The sequence below is a fragment of the Tenrec ecaudatus genome, chromosome 2 (genome assembly GCF_050624435.1).
Source record: "Tenrec ecaudatus isolate mTenEca1 chromosome 2, mTenEca1.hap1, whole genome shotgun sequence".
Taxonomy (NCBI): Eukaryota; Metazoa; Chordata; class Mammalia; order Afrosoricida; family Tenrecidae; genus Tenrec; species Tenrec ecaudatus.
In genome coordinates, this window is record NC_134531.1 from 12,349,132 (window position 1) to 12,370,029 (window position 20,898).

The window sequence follows — 20,898 nt, forward strand, 5'->3', positions numbered from 1 at the left end:
TTAAAGATTAGTATCAGACATATGGGCTAATATCACACTTATGGACTTGATCTGGACTGGGCTGGGATTTTTTTCCTCAGCATTCAACTGCTCTGATATATAAAGTTCTTTCTTATACACATATGGGTGTCAATGTATTTGTTTCTCTAGTCATCGTGAAACGTGCCAAGACCTAGAGGTAGAAAACCAAAAGGGAAGAACACACTCAACATATCTAAAACAGGGACAATTCAAGAAAGGGTGCAAGCACTGAGTGGTAATATTTAAAGTGTCTATAGACAAAATATTGGGCAATGCAGGAAGCATTGAAAAAAGATGGAAATAATACGCAAAGTCACTGTACCAAAAACAACTGGTCAACATTCAGCTATTTCAGGAGGTGACATATGATTAAGAACCAATGGAATTAAAGAATGAAGTCCAAGCTGCACTGAAATATTTAATGAAAAGCAGGGCCCCAGAAATTGACCAAATACCAATTTAAATATGTCAACAAACTATGCAGCCCTGGAAGCACTCAATAGTCAATGCCAAGAAACTTGGAAGGCAGCTACCTGGCGAACAAACTAGAAGAAATACACATTTAGGTCCATTCAAAAAAAAGAAAAGAAAAGGTAACCCAAGAGAATGTAGATATTATCATCAATGTCATTACTACCACATGATAAGTAAATTTTTTTCTGAAGATAATTCAGAAGAAATGCAGCACTGCTCCCTAGGGAATGCCCAGAAATTCACTCAGGATTTAGAAGAAGACATGGCGTATGTGGTTATCGTTGCTGACAGATGAATCTAGGCTTAGAGCCGGCTTTACTTGCTTTTCACTGACCATGCAAAAACATTCTGTGTGAATCCTTACAAACTACGGATACCATTGAGAAAAATGGGAATTCCAGAAAACTTAACTGTGCCCCCTGCGGAAACTTTATGTAGACCCAGAGGCTGTCACTCTAACAGAACAAGGGGATACCATGTGGCTTTAAATCGGGAAAACATGGAGCAAGGCAGGAAGCATCGAAAAAAGATGAAAACAATACACAATGACACAAAGTGTGTCAAGGTTGTATTCTTTCACCAGACATTTTCAATCTGTATGCTGAGCAAATAATCCAAGAAGCTGGACTCTGTAAACAAGGATGTGGCACCAGGATTCCAGGAAGGTTTATCAACACCCTTGATAAGCAGATGACACAAGGTGGCTTGCTGAAAGGGGAAAGGATTTGAAGCATTTCCTGATGAAGCTCAAAGATTACAGTCTTCTGGAAGGATAACAACTCAGGTAAACTTTTTTCTTACAAATGAACCAATAGACAGCATAATGATAAATGGGAAAACATTACACAGATTTCATTTTGCTTGGATCCACAATCAACACTCATGGAAGTAGTAGTCTTGATATCAAGCAACATATTGCATTTGGGTGACTCTGGTGTGCAAGATCTCTTCAATGCATTAAAGAGTGTATCTGTCACTTGGAGAACTAAAGTGCCCCAACACCAATGATCCTAGACAATGAATAATGAGGATTGGATGAGAGTTGCTGCATTTGAATTACAGTGTTGGGAAAGAGACTGAAAGTACACAGACTGCCAGAAGGACAAATCAACCTATCTTAGAGGGAGTACAGCCAGAACACTTCTCCGAAGTGAAGATGGTAGGACTTTGCCTCAAGGACTTTGTACATGTTACAAGGAGAGATCGATCCCTGGAAAAGACAGCATGGTTGGTAAAGTAAAGGGTCAGGGAAAATGAGGCAGACCCTCCACAAGATGGATTTGGACACAGTGGCTGCAAAAATGGGCTCAAACACAATTGGGAAAATGGTACAGGGCCAGGCAGTGTTTCATTCAACAGAACAAAGTTTACTGAGTTACTAGGAACTGACGTGGCACAAAAACTTTACATCTGATTTCTAACCAAAAGGCGGCAGTTCCAATCCATTGAGCACTGAAATGGAAGAAAGGTCTAGGCTTCTGTTTCCATAAAGATTACAACGAAGAAAAATAACACTTGAGGTTGCCATGAATCAGAATTGTGTTACTCTGGGTGGACTAGAGAAACAAATTCATAGACACTCATGTGTACAGGAAAGAGTTTTATATACATGAGCAATTATATATTGAGAAAACATCCCAGCCCAGTCCAGATCAAGTCCCTAAGTCTGACATTAGCCCATATGTCTGATACCAATCTATTAAGGCCTCTTCAGACTCATGAAACACATGCAATGATGCTGAATGCAGGAAGATCACAGACCAGTGGGTGGGAAGTCTTGTGGATCCAGTGGTGTTGTAAGCATCTCAGTTCTTGCAGGGGTCTCCACGTAGCCCCTCCAGTTCCCAGGGCAGAGGCTCTATCAGAGAAGCACCATGTGTCTTGTCAGTAGAGCATCTCTCAGGGAGTGAGCTGAGAGAGAGTGTGCCTCCCACCTCCAGGGAGGAATACCAGAGTTCCCAGAATCCTCAGGAGAAGGGCATGCCCACACAAAGGCCTCATTGGCTATGACCTGATTGACAGACTAAATCCCACCCCTTCACTCTTAATCCTCAAATTGACACTGGATTATGTAACTACCACAGGAAGTGACTTGATGGTGACAGCTTTGATATATTTCAGTAGCGTCCCTGGACGGGAAAAATTAATTATTTGCTAGGCTACTAACAAGATGTTGATGATTTGAATCTAATCAAAGGTGCCACTAAAGAAAGGTCTACAATGTTACTTCAAAGCCCCCTGGAGCACACCTCTGCTCTGACACACCTGGGGTCAGAAACAACTCACTGGCAGTCAGACTAGGTTTTATTTTTGTTTTAATAGATGCATTTCAATGGCACAACCCACAGCTTTTAAATGGCAGTCTCAGTTGTCCAATATCAAAACCCTGAGTGAAATACGGCCTATGGGAAACACCAGCGACAAACAACCTCGTCAGCTGCAGGAACATCTCTTCTGACTGTGACAAAGCCCCTATGGGATTTTTGGATCCATTAGTAATTTCTGAGGGGCCTTGCACAGGGCCAACTTTTCGAGCATCAAATTCTTTTAGGGAAATGTCAAGGCTCCTCGGCAGTGCCTCAGTTGGGGGGTGTGTGTGTGTGTGTGTGTGTGTGTGTGTGTGTGTGTGTGTGTGTGTGTTAACCAAACTTTTCAGCCACTTTAATCCTCTCTCTTTGACAAATAAGAAATCTAAAATTATCCTGAGCCTTTTATTTCTCAGGGAGGCAAAGTGCGTTCTTAACTACAGAGAGCAGATTAGCCACACAACGGCTCCAAAGTGTTGCCTCTTTCCATTACCTCTGGGCCAATCTTTCACAATCTTTCTCTTTTTTTTAACATAATGGGGTCAGACACAACCCAGAAAATTAATATGAAAATAAGAGCTACTTGCATCTTATTCAAGGCTGCCTTTTACAGCAGAGGACAAATTTAATTTCTTTTCCCATTTCCCATTTTCTATAACGATTGGGCTCCTTTGTATTATTCTTTCCCCCATCGCCTTGTTCCCTTTTTAAAGTCTGCATGATACTGCCATGCCAAGACCGCTCTTAGAAAGGACCTTTGCAATCAGTCACATAAGATGTAGCAAAACTCGTTGAGGATGTGATTTCTCAAATGCCCTGCAAGAAGTACTTTCTAACCCGTCCTGCTAGCAGTGGTACTTATTTCTGTAGCAAGACACTGCTGATCTGATCCACAAGGAGCAAGAAACAAACAAACAAAAAAGCTTGTGTCCAGATCCTACATGGAATTGTCACCCTGAAAATCATTACACGAAACACTTTCAGATAAAAAAAAAACTCAAACTGCTTCCATAATCAAAGGAAAATGACCAAAAAATGTTCAGGCAAAGACAGACAAGACAATTGTACAAACGTGGTCCCAAAACAAAGAGGAATCTTCGTTTGGACTTAACCTTTTTGCCTGGTCTTGGCAAAAGGGACTCCATTTTGAATCCGGTGCCTTCAGCTTGAATCCGGTGCCTTCAGCTTGGCTCTCAGAATTCACCTCTCATAGACCTCCCTTTCACTGACCTCCCCCTCTCACTGGTCTCCCCCTCCCCTGCTCAACCTTCAAATTCCTGGAGTTGGCTCTTCCCGGAGCCAGAATGTTTTCTGAAGATATGCACACTCCACTCTAGCCGTCCTTGGCATATAGACAAGGTCAAAGACCTTCTCCTTCCTGAAGCACCTGTGTGCACAGATCCTCCCCAGCTTGGACCCTTCCCAGCTGTGTCTGCCAGCAGAGATATAAAAACCGCAGTCTAAATTTCCCAAAGTGCAGTTTCAATAGCTCAATTCCCTGAGTTGCTGAATCCGCCTGCAAGCCTCCCAATAAAGCCTGCTTCTAAATTGTGCCGATTGGATCTTTGGTTCTGTTTCGCGCCCCAAATTTCCTTACACTTTTCCTAGGAGGCCGTCAACTTCGGTGCAGTGGGCAAAGCAATGGCCTCCGTGTGTAATTGTGCATTCGCCACAGCATCTCGGAAGCACCTACCAGGTCATCAAAGATGTCCCTCTGGTGCACATGAATAGTAATCAAGGTCTCGTATTTCACCCGCTCCACGGAGCTCAGATCCTGGGTGGTGATGTCAATCAGAGTGTTCAGAAGATCCAGGAAAGACTGATTGGTTTTCTGCATGATTTTCTTATCAGACTTGGCATTTCTTAGGGCTTCTTCTGAATCCCGTGTCCATATCATTTGAATCCCTAATAGTCCAACCTTCATAAAAGAAAAAGATGCTATCAGTGTTTATTTCATATTTGCATAGAAATAACAACCTAGTAACTAATATGACAGCTGGCTGTCATCTAGTCAGTTCATACTTACAGTGGCTCCAGGTACCTGAGAACAAACTGCTACCCAGTCCTGGTCTATTGTCCTACTGTACAAGGGGTACATATGGTGACCACTTGTGATTGTACAAATGCAAAGTCACTCTTGATGATCTCAACTTGATACAGTGTTTCAAAATCCTTTAAACCTCTAGTGATCTTGTTCTACAGTGAAGTATGTAGACCTTCGGAAGATGTCGACCTTATTTTCTCATAGTCTTATTACTAGAAGGCATGCTCCTCCTTAGAAAGATATGTAAGGTACTTATAGGAAAGGAGAAGAGCCCTCATAGCATATTGGTGGACACATTGGTTATAAACTAAAGGGTCAGCAGTTCAAAACCACCAGTCACTCTGTGGGAGAAAGGACTTTCTACTCCTATAAATAGTTACATATTCAGAAACCAGGGGCAGTTCAACCCTAGCCTAGAAGGTCACTGTGACTTCCTAGCAGTAAGAGTTGAGTGTATGTAACAGATACACAGGAGTGTGCCTTATCAAACAAGCTGTGTTTTCCCACAGTAGATACTCACAAAATCTTTATCACAATCACTGTGAGAACATGGTTTCCTGAATGCTAAGACTGAAACATATTTCTCATTTTTTCTAGTAAGGCAGATGCTCGATATATTTTTATGATTTGTGTACATTGTTACATAAATAAATGAACTCAGGAGAAAAAGATCCATGATACGTTAAATAGAATGTATTGGTTATCTTCACAAAAAAATGCACCTGTGAGCCCATCTAACGATGCCCACGTATTGAGACAGATATAGAAAGATACATAAAAGGGCTTTTAAAACATCGTGGGATAGGGGGATTCCATTATTGTTTAGTTCCATTTGTCTATGACTGATGTGAAGCCCCCTCAAATCAACAAATAATCTATAGCTGAAATAATCAAGCTTATGTATGTCTAATGAATCATTATGAAAGACTTAACATTGGTCCAGAGTTCAACTATAGCCATTTGTAAAGCGGGACGAAGTCAATGACTCCCATGGAAGACGTTTTTCCATTGGAATACACCGACCTGAGCAGGGAAGGAAGACAGAAATTCAATCAGTTGGAAGCCTGTTTCTTCGATAGTTGCAGCTGCCTGGCGAATGACCAGATGTAGTGAAGACTGGGATTCCTCCAGCAGTGAGTTGAGCCACACTTCCACATTGCCCTCTGCCATCACGGGCTTATTCAATTCAATCGTCTCGCCCTCTCGGGAGGAAACTGACAGAATGCGATCATAGATCTAGGTTAAAAACAAACAAAAAGCGATATTCATATGAAGCATGAAAAATAAGGGCGACCTTTTCTTCTTGTCAATGTTTTCCTCCCCCAGGTTAAACGGCAGATCCGAAGATACAAGTAAAATATGAAATCAATTCCAAAGCAACAAAATCAAACAAACAAAAAGTTCATCGTTAAATCTAAAAAGGAATCCTAAATCAATCTCAATTAATTTATACTCAAGAGGGGAGAATTCATTTTCTAAAAGAAGTATCTAAAACAAATGGGATGATTGGAAAATCTCTAATGTTTCCAAGTAAAATGAGGTTCTCTAAGAACCTGTCATTTTGCAGATCAATATCTAACTCCTTAACGACTTGATCTCCCTTTCACCCATTTTAAAGTGTTCTAGTTCTTAATGTATTGTTTTCTTTTTAATTGACGGTTTTTTCTGTTTTATTTTGTTACTGCTGTTAGCTTTTCTGACTCTCTGGTTTTAGTTTTGTTTTGTTTCTGTATGTTAGTTGGTATATGAAATCCAGGATGGGTGAATCTATAGAGACAGCAATTGAATTAATGATTCATTGTGGGTATGGCAGGGGAGCTGGGGGTAAATGGGGAGCTAATAACACGGAGTACAAGAAAGAAAACAATGTTCTAAAATTGATCGCGGTAGTGATTATACAACTCTTCTTGAGAAACTTGAACCATTGAAACATATGGTACTTAGATTATGCCCTAATAAAACAGTTTATGAAAAATTATCCAGTTGCAATTTAGCCTGGCCATTCATATGCTGTATTATAAACATTGTATTTTCTCACAAAGGGTCATAATTGTGTATTGTGTCTTGTAATTGAAACCCAGCTTCCAATCTGTTCATTTGTCTTCACTTCCATGCAAACAGGCACAATGAGAACACAGGGGTATTTGGAGTTTTAGATACAGGTGCAAATGGTGCTCTCCCATCCTCAGCCCATGCAACATCCCTGAGACGAAATGTCTTGCCTATAAAAGACCTTAAAAATCATGCTTGTCCACTCCCCTATTTTCCTCACAGGCTGTTCATGCCAATTAAACAAAATAATTAAAATGACAAAAACAATTCCAATTGTTTGTTGTTGTTTCTGTTGCTGGATAGATAGGATATTGATCCCGCAGGCTCAGCTTTATTGTTGCGAGTTGCCTTCAACTTGGCTCTGACTCAGGGTGACTTCATATATAACAGAACATGGCCCCGGGCCATCTTCCTGATGGGCTGTGTGTTTGAGTCCATCAGTCAGTCCATCGGATGGAGGGTCCCCCAACCCCCCGGGTTTGTGCTGACCTTCTTCCTGAATATCAGTCCTTTCCTTGCAGTTAATCTTTCCTGAGTGACACGGCCAAAGGGAGCAAATCAAAGCCTAGCCAGGCTTGCTTCAAAGGAGCCTCCTGGTTGTAGTTCTCTGTAGACTTGTTGGTTCTGTTGGAAGACTGGTGTGTTCAATAATTAGCGCTGTAATAGGGAAGCTCATTGCATCAAGCAAACTTTTTAGACAAAAACCCTTGAAAGTGTTGAACATCAAGGTGTTACTTTAAGGGCTGAGGTGTGCCAGAACCGAGTTATGTTATTTTCAATCACCTCTTATGTATGTGAAAGTTGGACATCAAATAAAGAAGATCAAAGAAGAATGGATGCCTTTGAATTATGATACTGATGAAGAATATTAAAAGTATCTTGGTAAAAAAAAACAAACAAATCTGTCTTGAAAGGAGCAAGAAAGCTCCTTAGAGACAAGGCTGGCCAGACTTTGTCTCACAGATTTTGGATGTATTATCAGGAGAGAGCAGTCCTTGGAGAAGAACATCATGGTGGGTAACGTAATGGGCCAGAGGAAAACAGGGAGATCATCAACAAGAGGGAGGGACACAGTGGCTGCAACAACGGTCTCAGCATAGGAACACCTGCGAGGATGGTGCAGGGCTGGGCAGTGGTTCGTTAGGTTGTACAGAGAGCGGTACATGAACCTACTCGGCAGGACCTAGCAACAACATTGTGTGCATAAAAAATACATCAGTGTTGATTATGAAACAGGCCTGGCACGTAGCTGCTGCTGCTGCTGTTGTTGTTATTGTTGTTGTTGTGCCACCCAGTCAAGTGGTCAGAGTAGAATTGTCCCCATAGGGTTTCCGAGGCTGTAATCTTTAGGTATACTAATGGCACAGTGGTTAAGTTATGCGCTGCTCGCTGAAAGATCACTGATTTGGATCCACCAGGCTTTTTCCATAAGAGAGAAATGTAGCAATCTGGTTCTGTAAAGCTTTACAGCCTTGCAACCCCCACGAGGGAGCTCGACCCCAGTCTCTGGGATCGCGACAAGTAAGAATTGACTCGTTAGCAACAGGTTGAATCTTTTGGAAACCAACTCTCACATCTTTTTCTTGGGAGCCACTGGTGGCTCAAGGGCCCAACTTTACGGTCAGCAACTGATCCTCAGCTAGCATTGCAGTGTGCCCTGGGTAACTCTGCCACAGCCCTCGCCACGCTCCACAGAAATGACGCGTTGACATATTGGTCTCCTCCACTCCAGTGTAAGTGGCAGTAGGTCGGAATATTCCTATTTCTAAGCAAGACTCCTGACACATCAATCTCTTGCTGTTGAGTCAATTCCAACTCATGGCGACCTCACGTGTGTCAGAGGGGAACTGTATTCCATTGCGGTTTCAAAGGCCTTTCTTTTGCCCTTCAAAAAACTCACTGCCATCACATCGTTGTTGACTCAGAGTGATGCTAAAATACAGGACAGAACTGCTGCTTTGAGTTTCTGAGCCTGAAACTTTTTACAGAATAACTCCATCTTTCCCCCGCAGAGTGGCTGATGGTTTCCAGTTGTTGACCTTGAAGTTAGCAGCTCAACATGTTACCACGATGCCACCAGGACCCCTCTTTCTTTTGCCTCACCCCTCAAAAACCCAAAAGAACACAGACAACCAAATTCACTACCATCGAGTCAATTTTGATTCATCGCAATCCTGTGGGACAGGGTGGAACTGCCTCTGTGGGTTTCCTAAACTGTAACTCTTTAAAGTAGTAAAAGCCTCATCTTCCTCCCTCGATGGCTGATGGTTTCAAACTGCTGACCCTGCATCTATCAGCCCACATAACTATTATGACAACAGGGCTCCTGTCGTCCCACCAGGAGGTGGATTCAACCTCTAATCATTGGATAAATTGATAATATATGCACACACAGAGTCATTTAATCTATTCCAACTTATAGTGACACTCTATAGGGTTTCCAAAGCTGTAAATCTTTACAGGTATAGATAACCTCATCTTTTTCCTCCAGAATAGCTGCAGGATTTGAACTACTGACCTTGCAGTTAGCAGTCCAATGCTTCCCTGATAACTAATAGCCTTGTGCAGACTGTTTGCACCACCCAAAGACATTTGGCACATCATAGTGCTCAATAAATGCAAAATTTATGCCAGGATGAATAATAGGGTCACCCTAAAGGAGCCCTGGTGGTGTAGTAGTTACGAGTTGGGCTGCGATCCACATGGTCAGCAGTTTGAAATCAACAGCTTTCTATGGAAGAAAGACTGGGCTTTCTACTCCTGTAAACAATTACAGTCTAGGAGACCCATGGGGATTGGGGGGTTGCTATGAGTCAGCATTGACTCGACGGCAGTGAGTAAAAGTGAGATGGATTGGCATGGGGGCTACAACAATGGGTCTGATCATTTAAAAAATGGGGATGATGATGTGGGTTCCTTTCTGCTGTACATAGGCTCACTGTGAGTTGGAGCTCACACAATGGCACCCCAAAACAAGAACAGGCTGTTCTCTGCAGAGTCACGGGTAGGTTCCAACCATCAACTTCTCAGTTAGCCTCTGAGTACTTAACAGTCGAGTCGCCAGGCCCCTTTATTCAGTTCTACACCTTGAACATTGAGAAGTCACATGGCTCTGAGGGCATGTTGGGTTCACAACTTTGTTTTTAGTCACTGGGTAAGAGCCAGTGGACAGGGAAGGCCCCTCTGCAGACACAGTATCGACAGGAAGGACGGCACGGCTCCTACAACATGATGCCTGCTGATGGCAATCGACGTGGGGCGAACCTTGTCATGGAACTTGACCGTCTTAATGTTGTCAAACACGTTCAGCAAATGGGCTTGTATGGTGTGCGAGTCCGAGGCCTGGCCCAGAATCTCCAGAAGGGCAGGGTCTGAGACGAAGAAGAATCGAGGGAAACACAGTCGCTTCTTCTCCAAGTACCTAAGTGGGCAGAAGAAGACGAGCTGATTAAGCACAGAGAGTGGCCTGTCTGCAACTCAAAGCTCACTGCCAAGGAATCGCTTTGGATCCTCAGCAACCCTCTTGGACAGACTAGAACTGCTCCTGAGGGGTTCTGAGGCTGTAAACCTTTATGGGAGCAGGAAGCCACATCTTTCTCCAACAGAGCAGCTGGTGAGTTCAAACTGTTGACCTTGCGCCTAGCAAAACTACTTAAAACTCACAATGCCCTCGGGACTCCTGTGGCCTTTCTAGGAATCAGTCAACCCGAGTGCGAAATGGGGACAGGTTCTGAGGCAGCTGGATTTCCCACAGGACTTCTCAATGCTTCTGGTTTGGGTTAGGTTGCTAAAATTGGTTTCATATTCTAATGGGGAATTGATTCCCCACCCACCCCGAGAATTAGGGGTAGTGGGAGGCTTTCTTCATTCTGCACAAAGATAAAGTATACACCTTGAGCTTCATCTAGACATCCCTATTGTTCTTCTTTTGTAGAGCACAAAATAAAACCCATACAGGTAGTTGTTTGGGTTTTCTGGTTTGCTTTGGTTTCCAAGCACAATATGGTGCCAGCTCAAAGCTGTGTCTTATTCTTGGGACAGCATCCTTAAAAGGTACGCTCTGGATCCATCACTATAGCAGAAGCAAAATTCAGCTGTGATGGGGCTCCTTGAAAGAACCTGACTCTGGGAGTCCAGTCATGGGCCCTATCATCCTCCTGCTTGCAACGAGACTTTCCTTGTTACAGTTGCCTTTGGAGGATTCTGATCCATGACTTCTTGACAGCACGCTGCTCTGAATCTCAGGAAGAACCAGGTTAATGTTTCCTCTCCAGTTCTGTTCTGTCATAATGGAATATGTGCATCGGTCACATGTGGAATATGGCCACCAAAGCCAACGTGGCACAAAGAAGACAGCTTCCCTTCGGACAGCGCCTCCTGCTGGGCACCACTCAAATCGTGACCAGATTATTTCTGAAGACAGTTGCTAGCCTGCCTGGCTCTTGTCATCGGGGATGATGTCATCCTTGCACTGACGTTCCTACCCACAGACATCTTTACACAGGTGACTCATAGCCCATTGTTCGATCAGAACCAAAAGCCAAAGGAAGCTCAGGTAAAATGATGTATCATTTTAGAGTGGATTTTTTTTCTGAGAAGTTAGAAAATGTTTTGATAGGTTGAATGATGCAGTAAAATCTACCCATAATTAAAGAAAGTGAGAAATAAAGCTAAAATGTTATTCTGGGTGGGTGTGTGTGTGTGTGTGTATGTGTGTGTGTGTGTGTGTGTGTGTGTGTGTGTGTCTAAATCTGTGTGTACGTACAGTGGTAGGCATTATGTGGGGTCTTCTGGATCAAGAGGCAGTTGTGCACCCCTAAAAAAAGGAATACTGCATGGCTTAAAATCCAGAAAGGCGTGTCTCCAGGTTGTATCCTCTCACCTTACTTATCCAATCTGTATGCTGAGCAAATCATCAGAAGAGTTGGGTTATATGATGAAGTCAGATATATACTGTATATACTCTATACTCTTGCTTCCTTGAGGAGGCCTGGTGGTGTAATGGTTATGAGTTGGACTGGAATCTCAAAGGTCTGCAGTTCGAAACCACCAGCTGCTCCATGGGAGAGCAATAGGGCTTTCTATTTCCATAAAGGGTTACAGTCTCGGTAACTCAGACGGGCAGGGTTGCTCTGAATGGATATCCACTCAATGGCAGTGAGTTTCTTTTTTGTTTGGTTTTGTTGCATCCTTGTATGCATTGCTCATGGAAGTATTGTGAAATGTTTTAGTTCAGCAAATGTTTGTCTGAGAACCATGTCAGAAGAGTTATTGCAATCGTTTTACAAAGGCGTGAGTACGTGTGAAAGAATGCATCCTGGTGGAACAGGGGCTACGTTTCGGGTTGATCAGCTCCAACCACCAGCAGTCAGTTTTCATAAAGATGTACAGCCTGGCCAGCCCAATCAATAGGGCGGATCTATTCTGACCTGGGAGGTCCATTTGAGTCAGAGTCCACTCTACCGCAGTGGGGTGGGTGTGTTGACACATGTGGGTAATTGTTGAGTCCCGTTCCAGCCATAGACACAATGCCATGTTCTATAATGCCAAAGTCAGGACAAGACCTTGTCCATGCTTGAGAAGACTATGAGGCTCAGAACTGCCAGCTTACCCTGCAGCAACTTTAAACAAAGCTTTGTCTCTTTTCTTCCCCATGTTTTCCCATTACCATTGAGTGAGTCAGAGTAGAACTAGCTCCACTAGGTTTCTAGTGACTGGTAGCTCACCAAGCCTTTCTTCCAAGGCACCACAGATGGACTTGAACCTTCAACCTTTTTTTTAAGTTTTATTGGTACTTCATCTGTATAGCATACAATTCAATATCCAGAAGAGTTGTGTAATCTTTACCACGTTCCATTTTAGAACATTTTCTTTTTCCCCGTACTCTTTGTGACTTGTGGATTTTATTTTTAAATTTTTCTAACCTCCATTCTTTCATTTAGCAGCTGAGTAGTTATCCGTGTGTACCTCCAGCAACTCCTGAACACATGTCAGTCTTTGTAAAATACGGCAACTTTGGGGATGCTGTACCATCTACCTGTTCCCTTGCATCCGGTGGGTGATAAGTCCAGCATGCTTAGGGACTTACCCAGTGAGGGATTTCTGGCAGATCTCCAGCTGGTCCAGCAAGTGTGGTAGCAGCTGCCCCATGGTCTCGTCCCCGACGCAGCAATGAACCACATTCGGTATTTCATGTGCCCGCGTCATGATCTTCACCCAAGATTTATCTATGTTGGAAAAGCGCTTGGCCTCCTATGAGAACATGGTAAGTAAGAGATCACACCCAAAAGAGCATCTCACACATGCATTATCATCTCGCCGCCATGGAGTCTATTCAGACTCACAGGGACCCTGCCTGGTCTCCGAGGCTATAATTTTTTATGAAGGCAGACAGCCTTATCGTTCTCCTGTTGAGCCGCTGGTGGGTTTGAACCAACAACCTATGTGACAGGGGAGCCAGCCCTTAACAACATCACAGGCCCATAGGAGCAACTGTATGGCGATAATATATAAAGATTATAGTAAAGTCATAGCAAATAAGAGAGATAGGAGAGAGAGCAAAATAAAGGAGACAGACACATTTCATAGTAGCCTGCTCACCTCAGCCCTCTTGGTGGTCCACATGGAATGGGAGCCAAGAGGAGGAGAGAGGAAGGGGAAGGAGGGAAGGAGAGACAGGGAAGGAGAGGAGCCCAGAAGAGAGAACATCTTTATTGTTTGGGGGCATTTATAGGTAACCATTAGTCATGCATATATTGGAGTTACATAAGTCACAAGGTGGGTGGCAATCACCGTAAATTCCCTGAGCTCACAGGGGAGGAAACCTAATACTGAGTTGGGGAAAGGGATGAGGGGGGATGGGTGCTTCAGTGGGAGGAGATAATCGGGAATGTCTGCCTCTACAGGGAGACAGAATCAACCATGTGCTCACTTTAAGGCAGCAGAGCTGTTGGGGAGAATCCGTGGGAATGACATTTAAAGCAGGATCATGTGCTTGGACTTTATCTCTGATTTACCAGAGTGGTGTCTTCCCTACCGTGGAGTATTAGTTTTCCAGATTCCCTGTCATAAGTTAGGGAATCCAGTCCTGGGCATATTTCCCTCCGTGTTAGTTTCCCACACTTACAGTTAGCAGCCCATCACTCACACGACAGTGTGTTGTGTGTGGCTGTTGTTTTTAGATGCTATCAGGTGGGTTTCAACTCATAACAACCCTATAGGTGGACTCTATGGCAACAGGAATGTTTCATCTTTGAATTTTAAATTTGAGGGGGTGATGTTTCACTGCTATCCAAAGTGCTGTCCTCTGAAGTGGATGGCCTATTCCTTCTTTGTAGTCTGTTCTTAATGAGGAACCTCTGCTGAAACCTGTTCATGTTGTGTGATTCTGCTGGTATCTGAAATACTAGTGACATCGTTTTCAGCATCACAACATCGCACAAGCCACCACAGGAAAACAACCTGATAGACAAGTGTCGGAAAGAGGAGGGCCATCAAGAAGATAGATTGACAATGGCTACAACACTGGGCTCAGACATAGAACATGTGTACATTTATAGCATGGTGCAAATGTTTCATTCCCTTGTACATATGGGTTGGAACTGACTCCATAGCACATCACCACATGACAACAGAATGAAACATTGCCTGGTCCTGTGCTTTTGTTGGTTTATTAGCTGCCATCAAGTCAACCCCAGGTTGAATGAAACCCTGCCCAGTCCGACAACACCCACTGAGGGGTTACCAGTGGTATCATTTTGATCCACAGGGGTTTTTGGAAGTAGACCACTGGGCTCCTTTATCTTAATCTGTCTTATACTGGAAGACAGTATAATTTGGCTATAATCAGTTCTGCCTCATGACAACCAAGGGGCATGACAGATGGGTGGACACTGAGCTGGAGGTTCTTTGGCTAGGATCAAATCCCAGTCTCCAGCATGGGAGGCAAGACCTCTACCATAGACCCTCAATCAGATCCTCCCAGTAAATACAGAATTCTAAGACTCTCTGCTTCCTCTTCCTGCTGACAAGACACATGGAGCTGCCCTAGAGCCCTGGAGTTGGAGGAGCCACGTGGAGGCCCCTGCCAGAGCTGAGATGCTTCCATTGCCACTGGATCCACAAGACTCTCCACCATTGGCCTGTGATCTTCCTGAATTCAGCATCATTGCCTGTGTTGCGTGAGTCTAGAGAAGAATTTATAGATTGGCATCGTACATATGGGCTAATACTGGACTTATGGACTTGAGCTGGGCTGAGCTGGGATGTTTCCTTAATGTATAATTGCTCTTTGATATAAAGTTCTCTCTTACGTGCACACAATACAGAATTCTAACAGTTTTTTGGGAAGCTGCTGTCACAGAGTCCATTCCAGCTCATAGTGATTTTCTAAGACAGAGCCCCATAGAGTTTCTGTCTGTACTCTTCATGGAAGCTGCCTGCTGTCTCTTTCACCCACGGAGTAAGTGACAGGTTCAAATTGCTGACCTTTCAGTTAGCTGAGTGGCTCTTAACCACTGTGCACCTTACAAGTCTTAACAAGCCACGCATACATGCCTAACATCACACACATTCTATCACAAATTCATTAGAGTCTTTTGCACCCTATCATTCCCTTTCTTAAATATGAATCTTTCACTCAATTCTGTATCCCCAAGGTTAAGCGAAAATAAGAAAAAAGATTTAAAATAGAGCGAAAATATAAGACAAGACAATCTCGGGAGAGACAACACAGTCAATTATTATCATAACTTTTCTCTAAACGGAGGGATTGAATGCAATGTGATGTTTCTACCCTAAGCATTGGAGAGTGCACTCAAGAAATGAAACAAACTTTTAAAATTAAGGAAATTAAATTCATTATACTAGGACCCAAATATTTCAAAGGTAACTTTTTCCATAAATACACAGATATTAAGAGATGAAAGGAATAATTTCTTTCTTCCACAAAATGCTCTAATTTTTGCTAATAACAATAACAGTAGACACTCCACTTAGCTACACAAATATTGTATATAAATGCTTCCATTATTAAGCCCAACTTGAACTTCTTCTCCATCTACTGAGAAGAAAAAATAGAAAAGCACCTCCAGCAATAATGCATAAAAAACAAAACTACAAATAGAAAGAAGGAAGGAAGGAAGAAAAATTAGTACATAGACAGACTGTACTTCATTGCCGGAGGAGCCTGGGGAGGCTACTTTATAATTTGTTAATAGATCTCTTTTCCATTCTGAACAGAAAACTAACCAAAAAGAAAGTTTAAAAAAACTTAAGTGAAAAGAAGAGTCAACACAATCATACTTTTCAAACTCAAATCTGTAGCTAAAATGTTATAATTTTGCAAACAATTTAAAGTAATTGAATAAGAAACCTAGATCTTGCCATTTGCAAAAACAGGACTTTTTTTTAATTCTCAAATCACAGCCCATATACATCTAGGGAGGTGATTAGAGGGAGTGGGAAAATGCAGGCAAGATTTTGAGAGAAAGCTTTCCTGTCTGGGGGCTTTTCTCTGCCAACTTGCAGCCTTCAATTTCACAGCACAGATATAATTGCCTATCTTCGATACCGTGAGTTACTGTAAAGTGTCAGTCGTAGAGGAACAAATCATCCCACCGTTGTCAAGATAACGATTCGGTAATTCCACCTTGTGCCAAACCCTACCTTCAAATTATGTGAAGGGCCACATCAATTAGGCAAGCATTTGATCTTTGCTATTTGCCCTTCCTTCCCGATAAAAACTCCATTTTGTAGTCTTCTTACTCTCCCAGCTCCACCTCTCTCTCATGCACAACTGATCGCTCCCTTGGGCTTTCTACAGCCATAAAGAGTTTCCGTCTTGGGGGCTCATGGGAGCAGTCCTACCCTGCCCTGTAGGGTTCCTATGAGTTGGTGAGTAGTTGAGTTTGAAGAACAGAAGGAGCCCTGTTGGCACAGTGATAAAGCACTCAGTTGCTGACCAAAATCTACTTGGTTTGAACCAAGAAAACCATGACAGAGCACTTCTGTATGATTACAGTCTTGGACATACTAGGGAACAGTTCGACTCTACCCTATGGGTCACTGTGTATCAGAACATACATCGTTTGTTTGTCCGACTTGAAGAATTACAATGGATCAATTCTGAGTCAAACAAGAGACAGTCTATAAGGGGGAGTAATAGCAACAAGGAGGTATCATGCACACCTTAAACGATCGACCATTTCAGATGCATTTGCCCAAAGACAACCTTCAGAAGGGTTAGGAAAGGAGGAAAAAATGGAAACAGCAAAGACAGGAGTAAGTGATGTTACATTGTGTGGATTGCAATGGATGAACTGAAACAAAATGTGTAGGAATTGTTGAATAGAAAACTGATCTGCTCCATAAACCTCCTCTCAAATCACATAAGAATAAAGAGAGAAAGGGGGTAGGAAGAAGAAGGAAGGAAGGAAGGATGGAAGGAAGGAAGGAAGGAAGGAAGGAATGAAGGAAGGAAGGAAGGAAAGAGAGGAAGAATATTAAGCGGTAGCAATAGAAGTAGGGATATTATTGTATTTTGGAACAAATGACTAGTTACTGAATATTTTTTCTAACATAAAATTTGATGAAGTTAAAAAGAAAATTCCAGAACCTTGGGCAGTTGCTTGGCAATATCTCCTCCCACAAAAACTGCTTCTAAGTAAATCCACAGGTTCTGCACCATCACCCAGTTCTCGATGATGTCTGTAGAGTTAGAAAGGTACTGGATCCACTTTTGAATCTGGGCTTTGAATGGCATATTGTACCTAAAATGGGAAATAGGTTCAGCATTTGGTTTTGTTATTGTTTTCACACTAAAAAAGCTAAATACACACGCACAGACAAATCCTAATTGCTAACTTCCAATTTCTTTAGAACAGCGGTTCTCAACCTGTGGGTCATGACCCTTTTGGGGATAGAAGGACCCTTTCACAGGGGTCGCCTGATTCATAACAGTAGCAAAATTGCAGTTATGAAGTAGCAAAGAAAATAATTTTATGGTTGTGGGGGGTCACCACAACATGGGGAACTGTATTAAAAGGTTGCAGCACTGGGAAAGTTGAGAGCCACTGCTTTAGAAGACTTAGTAATTACTAGCTTTTATCATTTTAAAAAATGATTAATTCATCACCATTTATAGGGCATTTTGGACTGTCATTACATAATCTCATGTCAACTTGAGGATATTAAGAGTGAAGGGGTGGAGTTTAGCCTGTCAATCAGGTCACAGCCTGATGATGCCTCCTTGTGGGAATGGCCTTCTCCTTAGGATTCTGGGAACATCCTATTTCTCTCTGCTTCACCTTCCTGCTGAGGAGACATAGTCAGGAGCTGGAGGAGGCATGCAGAGATGCTCCCACCACCACTGGATTCACAAGACTTGGTCATCCTGCATTGCATGTGCTGGATTAGTCTGAGAGGAATGTAAGGACTAGTATCGGACATGTGGCCCTAATGTGAGACTTATGGACATGATCTGGAATGGGCTTGGATGTTTTCTCACTACACAGTTGTTCTTTGATAGAAAGCCCTCTCTTACACATATGAGTGTCTCTTAAATTGTTTCTCTGGTCAACCTGGACTAACACATGAACCTAATGTTCTCCCTTTAGAGCCACAGAGCAGAGAAACTGATTACTACTGAGTCATAGTGGCTTGGTAGGACAGAGTAGCATTGTCCCTGTGAGTTTTAAGACTGTAAATCTTTTTTTTAATTTATGAATTCTATTGACATATAATTCACATATCATGTATTCAATAGTTGAAACATATTAAAAGGAATTGTACAATTAACACCACAATCAAATTTAGAACATTTTCTTCTTTTTGTGCTCATTATTATTAGCTCCCCACTTTCCCCAACTACCCCGATAGAACCCCAAGTAACCATTAGTCCTGTTATTGTCTCTGTAGCTTTACCTATCTTGGATATAATATGAATGAGAAAAGTTTTGAAATAATAACAAAGTAAAACAGAAAATCTCCATTGAAAAGATAACAGAATCAGAAGCAACAAAGTCCACATGGAAGAACACACTAGCCTGTGTGATCGAGTGGTCCCAAAGGGATCAGTTACCAGGCATCAAAGAACAAAAAATCATATCATTGACTGCACACCTCCGTGATAGGATCGCTGAAGACAAATGGGTGCATAAGCAAATGTGGTGAAGAAAGCTGATGGTGCCCGGCTATCAAAAGAGATAGTGTCTGGGGTCTTAAAGGCTTGAAGGTGAACAAGCGGCCATCAAGCTCAGAAGCAAATAAGCCCACATGGAAGAAGCACACCGGCCAGTGCGATCACGAGGTGCCCAAGGGACCAGGTATAAGGCATCATGCAAAAAAAAAAAAAAAAGATATAAGTTTGTGTATGTATGTGTATATGTATATATGTATGTGTATATATGTGTATATATATATATCATATTAAATGAAGGGGGAAGTGCAGAGTGGAGACCCAAGGCCCAAGTGTCGACCAATGGAGATCCCCTCATAGAGGGGTTTTGGAGAGGAGATGGGTTAATTAGGGTGTGAGGTAGTATCGATGAAGAACACAGCTTTCCCCCAGATCCTGGATGCTTCCTCCCCCCAACTACCATGATCCGAATTCTACCTTGCAGGCCTGGATAGGACAGAGGCTGTACACGGGTGCATATGAGGGTTGGAGGTACAGGGAATCCAGGGTGGATGATACCTTCAGGACCAAGGGTGTGAGGGACGATGCTGGGAGAGTGGAGGGTGAGTGGGTTGGAAAGGGGGAACTGATTATAAGGATCCACATGTGACCTCTTCCCTGGGAGAGGGACAGCAGAGAAGTGGGGAAGGGAGACGCCGGATAGGGCAAGATATGACAAAATAACGATGTATAAATTACCAAGGGCATATGAGGGAGGGGGGAATGGGGAGGGAGAGGGGAAAAAAAAGAGGACCTGATGCAAGGGGCTTAAGTGGAGAGCAAATGCCTTGAGAATGATTGGGGCAGGGAATGTATGGATGTGCTTTATACAATTGATGTATGTATATGTATGGATTGTGGTAAGAGTTGTGTGAGTCCCTAATAAAATGTAAAAGAAGAAAAGAGAAAAAAATGATTAGGGCAAGGACTGTACAGATGTGCTTTATACAATTGATGTATGTATATGTATGAACTGTGAGAAGAATTGTATGAGCCCCATAAATTGTTAAAATAAAAAAATAAAATAAAATAAAATAAAAAACAAAAAAAAGAAAAGATAACAGAAAATAATAAAAAACAAACAAATTGAAAATGGATCTAAAAGGAGAATGATAGGATGTCAAATTTTAACCTAACTATTTCTGCATTAGTCCACTTTCTGATGTACTGTCTGATAGCAATAGCAAGACTACCCAAATTCATGATCAATGATCAGAAGGATTCACCAGAGGCTAATCCAAGTGGCTCCCCTGCAAATGGCTTGTGGGCATGGCCCTCCACAGCCTTCTGCACAATGGATGCTCAAACTTTAAACTATAATACTGCTCCCTCCTCCCGTTCTGGATTTTACTACTTAGAACTATAAATCTTTGGGGAGTAGAAAGCCTCATCTTTATCCCAAGGAGGGCATGGTGGTTTCAAACTACTGACCTTGCAGTTAGCAGCCCAACACATACCCCGCGATGTCACTGGGTTTCCCACCACCTAGCAGGAGAGGCTATAACCAGTGGTGGGATTCAGAAACCCTGGTTCCAAGTTGGCGGCAACTGTTCTGAAGGTTTGCTATGAATCAGCAGTGACTCGACAATTTCTCTTTGATCTAAATCTAGTCTTTACCGTGGTCTGCCTTCCCATTAAATACTAGACACAACAAAGAGTTTCTAGCTCATAAATGTTGGGAGAAATGGTTTTCCAAGTAGAATGACCATTCTGGAATTCAGAATCATTCTGGCCCCTGGCCTCTTGAACATGTTGTCCTAACTATCTGATATGCAATGAGGCTTGTCGGCAGCAAAGCTGAAATGCTCAGCAAAATCCAAGTGGCT

At 42.6% G+C, this 20,898-nt stretch overlaps 1 protein-coding gene across 1 annotated transcript in view; it reads right to left on the bottom strand.

Moving 5' to 3' along the window:
- DNAH5 (dynein axonemal heavy chain 5) overlaps positions 1–20,898 on the bottom strand; it is a 378,136-nt gene that overhangs the window by 185,177 nt on the left and 172,061 nt on the right. Inside the window, exons 30-34 of the mRNA XM_075540865.1 lie at positions 17,513–17,666; positions 12,986–13,149; positions 10,162–10,318; positions 5,869–6,081; positions 4,495–4,719 (exon numbers count right to left, since the gene is read on the bottom strand). Coding sequence (XP_075396980.1) covers positions 4,495–4,719; positions 5,869–6,081; positions 10,162–10,318; positions 12,986–13,149; positions 17,513–17,666 — 913 coding nt within the window. The remainder of the gene's footprint in view (positions 1–4,494; positions 4,720–5,868; positions 6,082–10,161; positions 10,319–12,985; positions 13,150–17,512; positions 17,667–20,898) is intronic.